General features: G+C 40.5%; 1 protein-coding gene across 1 annotated transcript; it reads left to right on the top strand.

Annotated features, from left to right (window-relative positions):
* The first annotated feature begins 722 nt into the window (after nucleotides 1-722).
* Nucleotides 723-2,187, top strand: LOC146062916 (E3 SUMO-protein ligase KIAA1586-like). The gene is made up of 2 exons (XM_083174925.1): nucleotides 723-1,916; nucleotides 2,041-2,187. The coding sequence occupies exon 1, from the start codon at nucleotides 723-725 to the stop codon at nucleotides 1,914-1,916; it is 1,194 nt and encodes a 397-aa protein (XP_083031051.1). The 3' UTR covers nucleotides 2,041-2,187.
* Nucleotides 2,188-6,947: the final 4,760 nt, after the last annotated feature.

The following is a 6,947-nucleotide window of genomic DNA, read 5'->3' as shown; positions in this document are numbered from 1 at the left end:
TTCAGACACTAGGAGCTGGAGCTGAAACATTCAGGGGATTTAGTAAAAGCCTTTCCACAGAATGGGCAACAAGCTGCGTTGGTCCATATGGTTTCACAAAAGCAAAACAACAGTTATCTCTTAGAAAAAAGATTCATGACCATCGTCTTTCAAAAGCACATGAGGCAGCAGTTAAAATCTTAAATGAACAAGCTGATAATATTTTACCAGAGTTAGTTGCAAAACAATACAATGAGCACATTGAAACAACTGTTAGAGTCTTCAGAACAGCTTATCATGTTGCCAAAAATAACCGTCCATACACAGATCATCCACAGTTAATTGATCTACAGGAAGCCAATGGATGTGATCTTGGAAAAATATTGCAGAGCAATGTTGTATGCACAGATATAGTTAGCCATATTTCATGTGAAATGAGAAAGCGACTCATTCAGAATATAGTAACCCTAAAACCAAAAGTAAGCATTCAGATTGATGAAAGTACAAGTGTGTCTAAAAAAACCACAATGATTATATATGTGCGTGCAATGATGGCAGCAATGTCAGGTGATAGTTCAGAAGCTTGCCAACCTACAACTTTTTTCCTAGATTTGGTTGAGCTTGATAGTACTACAGCCCAGGGCATTTGTGATTCCTTATTAACCACGCTGAGCAAGCATGGCTTATCTAAAAACCTTTTGTCAGAACTTCTTGTTGGTTAAGGGAGTGATGGAGCAGCAGTAATGCTTGGTTGTAAGTCTGGAGTTGCCACAATTCTACGTAAGGAATTTCCCAAACTCATCAGTTGGCACTGCATAAACCACCGCATAGAGTTAGCTGTTGCAGATACAGTGAAGGATCTTACCGAGATATACCACTTTCAGTCTTTTGTAGATAGTCTGTATGCACTATACAGTCGTTCTCCAAAGAATTTAAGAGAATTAAAAAGGTGTTCAGCAGAGCTCCATGATATTCTTATGAGCATAGGTCGTGTGCTTGATACTAGATGGGTTGCCTCAAGCTTTAGAACAGTTTATGCTATATGGAGATCATATGCTGCCTTATTCAAGCATTTTCAAGAACAGGTGCAAAGCAAAACTAAAGAAAGCACAAAGTTTGGCTCTTTGAGTAGGCAATTGCAAAGTGAGGAGTTCCTTATGAATTTGGCCTTAATGTGTGATGCTCTGTCAGAGCTTCGTGACCTTTCACTTGCTTTACAAGACCGAAACATTCACTTGGTAAAAGCTCAAAGGCTATTAGTAAGGCAGGTTCATGTTTTTGAATCACGCATTGAAAATGTATCTGGAATTTTCTCAAATGAGGCTTCTGAAGCTATCGCAAGAGGATATTTCAAAGAAGTAGAACTTATTAAGAATGCTAAAGTCAAAACCATCAGACGAGGGCAGTTTTATGCTAGCCTAAAAGCAAATATTGAAAATCGCTGTTTGTCATCAGAAGACATGAATTTTTACAAACTTGTAAAAGTTCTTTACAATGACTTCTGGCCTGATGTCTTGCCAGTAGAGTTTGGTGAAAAAGAGTTGAAAACCTTATGTGACCGTTTCCAAATTAACTTTGGAAAAACAAAGATGGCTTTTCGAGACTTCAAAGACAATGGAGGCAAAAGTGTACCATCAGATTTATTGCCAATTTTGCAATGTGTACAAACTTTGCCAGTTAGTAATGCAGAATGTGAAAGAGGATTCAGTGTAATGAACATAATCGCTACGAAGATAAGGAGTTCTCTTTCCATTTCTCACCTAGCAGAACTTATGATGATTAGCATATGTGGTCCTCCTCTTCACTTATGGAATCCAGTGCCTTATGTAAAATCTTGGTTAGCTAAAGGCAGACGAAGTGCACTTCAAAACACTTGCATGGCAAGACAGAGGAAAGAGGATCACTCCAGTTTCCAGCACTTGTGGCGTTTGTTATAGGTCAGTTGAGAATTATTTAGCATTTTTGCTTTATGTACTTTGATTTCACTTGCTAAAGTGCATCTTTTGCATGCTATATTGTACACTCACCTCCTGCCTCTTTGGCATGATATTTCAATGATAGGACTCTGTCACCTGGAAATGGCAATAACCAACCACCATCAAAAGAGACAATCAACTGAAAATGGCAATTACCACAATGAAAATACACCACACCTGCTAATGGCGATGACCGACCAACATCAAAAGACACATTCACCAGGAAATGGCAACTACCACAATCATAACTAAAGTCACCTGATATTCAAAGAATCATTATGGGTAAGTATCTGTATTTGTGTTGTCCATGTAAATTCCTCTAAAGCCATACAGGTTAACTAACATACACTGTTCTCTTTATTTTCAGCTTCTTCAACATCTTACTAAACAGCTTGACCACTCCTCATCTCCTTCCTCTGGCGGCTGAAATCTCCAAAGAACACCATGTTAGGACTCGGTCACCAGGAAATGGCAACCACCATCAAAAGACCTTCACACATTAAGGCCAACTGTATTACGACCTCCTCACTTTGCAAATGACCAAGCACCATCAAAAGACTCTATCATCTGGGACTCATAGAATCATTATGGGTAAGTATCTGTATTTGTGTTGTCCATGTAAATTCCTCTAAAGCCATACAGGTTAACTAACATACACTGTTCTCTTTATTTTCAGCTTCTTCAACATCTTTACTAAACAGCTTGACCACTCCTCATCTCCTTCCTCTGGCGGCTGAAATCTCCAAAGAACACCATGTTAGGACTCGGTCACCAGGAAATGGCAACCACCATCAAAAGACCTTCACACATTAAGGCCAACTGTACTACGACCTCCTCACTTTGCAAATGACCAAGCACCATCAAAAGACTCTATCATCTGGGACTCATAGAATCATTATGGGTAAGTATCTGTATTTGTGTTGTCCATGTAAATTCCTCTAAAGCCATACAGGTTAACTAACATACACTGTTCTCTTTATTTTCAGCTTCTTCAACATCTTTACTAAACAGCTTGACCACTCCTCATCTCCTTCCTCTGGCGGCTGAAATCTCCAAAGAACACCATGTTAGGACTCGGTCACCAGGAAATGGCAACCACCATCAAAAGACCTTCACACATTAAGGCCAACTGTACTACTACGACCTCCTCACTTTGCAAATGACCAAGCACCATCAAAAGACTCTATCATCTGGGACTCATAGAATCATTATGGGTAAGTATCTGTATTTGTGTTGTCCATGTAAATTCCTCTAAAGCCATACAGGTTAACTAACATACACTGTTCTCTTTATTTTCAGCTTCTTCAACATCTTTACTAAACAGCTTGACCACTCCTCATCTCCTTCCTCTGGCGGCTGAAATCTCCAAAGAACACCATGTTAGGACTCGGTCACCAGGAAATGGCAACCACCATCAAAAGACCTTCACACATTAAGGCCAACTGTACTACTACGACCTCCTCACTTTGCAAATGACCAAGCACCATCAAAAGACTCTATCATCTGGGACTCATAGAATCATTATGGGTAAGTATCTGTATTTGTGTTGTCCATGTAAATTCCTCTAAAGCCATACAGGTTAACTAACATACACTGTTCTCTTTATTTTGAGCTTCTTCAACATCTTTACTAAACAGCTTGACCACTCCTCATCTCCTTCCTCTGGCGGCTGAAATCTCCAAAGAACACCATGTTAGGACTCGGTCACCAGGAAATGGCAACCACCATCAAAAGACCTTCACACATTAAGGCCAACTGTACTACGACCTCCTCACTTTGCAAATGACCAAGCACCATCAAAAGACTCTATCATCTGGGACTCATAGAATCATTATGGGTAAGTATCTGTATTTGTGTTGTCCATGTAAATTCCTCTAAAGCCATACAGGTTAACTAACATACACTGTTCTCTTTATTTTCAGCTTCTTCAACATCTTTACTAAACAGCTTGACCACTCCTCATCTCCTTCCTCTGGCGGCTGAAATCTCCAAAGAACACCATGTTAGGACTCGGTCACCAGGAAATGGCAACCACCATCAAAAGACCTTCACACATTAAGGCCAACTGTACTACTACGACCTCCTCACTTTGCAAATGACCAAGCACCATCAAAAGACTCTATCATCTGGGACTCATAGAATCATTATGGGTAAGTATCTGTATTTGTGTTGTCCATGTAAATTCCTCTAAAGCCATACAGGTTAACTAACATACACTGTTCTCTTTATTTTCAGCTTCTTCAACATCTTTACTAAACAGCTTGACCACTCCTCATCTCCTTCCTCTGGCGGCTGAAATCTCCAAAGAACACCATGTTAGGACTCGGTCACCAGGAAATGGCAACCACCATCAAAAGACCTTCACACATTAAGGCCAACTGTACTACTACGACCTCCTCAATTTGCAAATGACCAAGCACCATCAAAAGACTCTATCATCTGGGACTCATAGAATCATTATGGGTAAGTATCTGTATTTGTGTTGTCCATGTAAATTCCTCTAAAGCCATACAGGTTAACTAACATACACTGTTCTCTTTATTTTCAGCTTCTTCAACATCTTTACTAAACAGCTTGACCACTCCTCATCTCCTTCCTCTGGCGGCTGAAATCTCCAAAGAACACCATGTTAGGACTCGGTCACCAGGAAATGGCAACCACCATCAAAAGACCTTCACACATTAAGGCCAACTGTACTACTACGACCTCCTCACTTTGCAAATGACCAAGCACCATCAAAAGACTCTATCATCTGGGACTCATAGAATCATTATGGGTAAGTATCTGTATTTGTGTTGTCCATGTAAATTCCTCTAAAGCCATACAGGTTAACTAACATACACTGTTCTCTTTATTTTCAGCTTCTTCAACATCTTTACTAAACAGCTTGACCACTCCTCATCTCCTTCCTCTGGCGGCTGAAATCTCCAAAGAACACCATGTTAGGACTCGGTCACCAGGAAATGGCAACCACCATCAAAAGACCTTCACACATTAAGGCCAACTGTACTACTACGACCTCCTCACTTTGCAAATGACCAAGCACCATCAAAAGACTCTATCATCTGGGACTCATAGAATCATTATGGGTAAGTATCTGTATTTGTGTTGTCCATGTAAATTCCTCTAAAGCCATACAGGTTAACTAACATACACTGTTCTCTTTATTTTCAGCTTCTTCAACATCTTTACTAAACAGCTTGACCACTCCTCATCTCCTTCCTCTGGCGGCTGAAATCTCCAAAGAACACCATGTTAGGACTCGGTCACCAGGAAATGGCAACCACCATCAAAAGACCTTCACACATTAAGGCCAACTGTACTACGACCTCCTCACTTTGCAAATGACCAAGCACCATCAAAAGACTCTATCATCTGGGACTCATAGAATCATTATGGGTAAGTATCTGTATTTGTGTTGTCCATGTAAATTCCTCTAAAGCCATACAGGTTAACTAACATACACTGTTCTCTTTATTTTCAGCTTCTTCAACATCTTTACTAAACAGCTTGACCACTCCTCATCTCCTTCCTCTGGCGGCTGAAATCTCCAAAGAACACCATGTTAGGACTCGGTCACCAGGAAATGGCAACCACCATCAAAAGACCTTCACACATTAAGGCCAACTGTATTACGACCTCCTCACTTTGCAAATGACCAAGCACCATCAAAAGACTCTATCATCTGGGACTCATAGAATCATTATGGGTAAGTATCTGTATTTGTGTTGTCCATGTAAATTCCTCTAAAGCCATACAGGTTAACTAACATACACTGTTCTCTTTATTTTCAGCTTCTTCAACATCTTTACTAAACAGCTTGACCACTCCTCATCTCCTTCCTCTGGCGGCTGAAATCTCCAAAGAACACCATGTTAGGACTCGGTCACCAGGAAATGGCAACCACCATCAAAAGACCTTCACACATTAAGGCCAACTGTACTACTACGACCTCCTCACTTTGCAAATGACCAAGCACCATCAAAAGACTCTATCATCTGGGACTCATAGAATCATTATGGGTAAGTATCTGTATTTGTGTTGTCCATGTAAATTCCTCTAAAGCCATACAGGTTAACTAACATACACTGTTCTCTTTATTTTCAGCTTCTTCAACATCTTACTAAACAGCTTGACCACTCCTCATCTCCTTCCTCTGGCGGCTGAAATCTCCAAAGAACACCATGTTAGGACTCGGTCACCAGGAAATGGCAACCACCATCAAAAGACCTTCACACATTAAGGCCAACTGTACTACTACGACCTCCTCACTTTGCAAATGACCAAGCACCATCAAAAGACTCTATCATCTGGGACTCATAGAATCATTATGGGTAAGTATCTGTATTTGTGTTGTCCATGTAAATTCCTCTAAAGCCATACAGGTTAACTAACATACACTGTTCTCTTTATTTTCAGCTTCTTCAACATCTTTACTAAACAGCTTGACCACTCCTCATCTCCTTCCTCTGGCGGCTGAAATCTCCAAAGAACACCATGTTAGGACTCGGTCACCAGGAAATGGCAACCACCATCAAAAGACCTTCACACATTAAGGCCAACTGTACTACTACGACCTCCTCACTTTGCAAATGACCAAGCACCATCAAAAGACTCTATCATCTGGGACTCATAGAATCATTATGGGTAAGTATCTGTATTTGTGTTGTCCATGTAAATTCCTCTAAAGCCATACAGGTTAACTAACATACACTGTTCTCTTTATTTTCAGCTTCTTCAACATCTTTACTAAACAGCTTGACCACTCCTCATCTCCTTCCTCTGGCGGCTGAAATCTCCAAAGAACACCATGTTAGGACTCGGTCACCAGGAAATGGCAACCACCATCAAAAGACCTTCACACATTAAGGCCAACTGTACTACGACCTCCTCACTTTGCAAATGACCAAGCACCATCAAAAGACTCTATCATCTGGGACTCATAGAATCATTATGGGTAAGTATCTGTATTTGTGTTGTCCATGTAAATTC

Source organism: Crinia signifera, chromosome 3, assembly GCF_055691185.1.
Source record: "Crinia signifera chromosome 3, ASM5569118v1, whole genome shotgun sequence".
Taxonomy (NCBI): domain Eukaryota; kingdom Metazoa; phylum Chordata; class Amphibia; order Anura; family Myobatrachidae; genus Crinia; species Crinia signifera.
Note: the sequence above shows the minus strand (reverse complement) of the source record. Positions and strands in the feature narration are given on the sequence as shown.

What these genes read in the sequence shown, in the direction of transcription:
- LOC146062916 (XM_083174925.1), top strand. Translation starts at nt 723, where the DNA reads ATGCTTGGTTGTAAGTCTGGAGTTGCCACAATTCTACGTAAGGAATTT.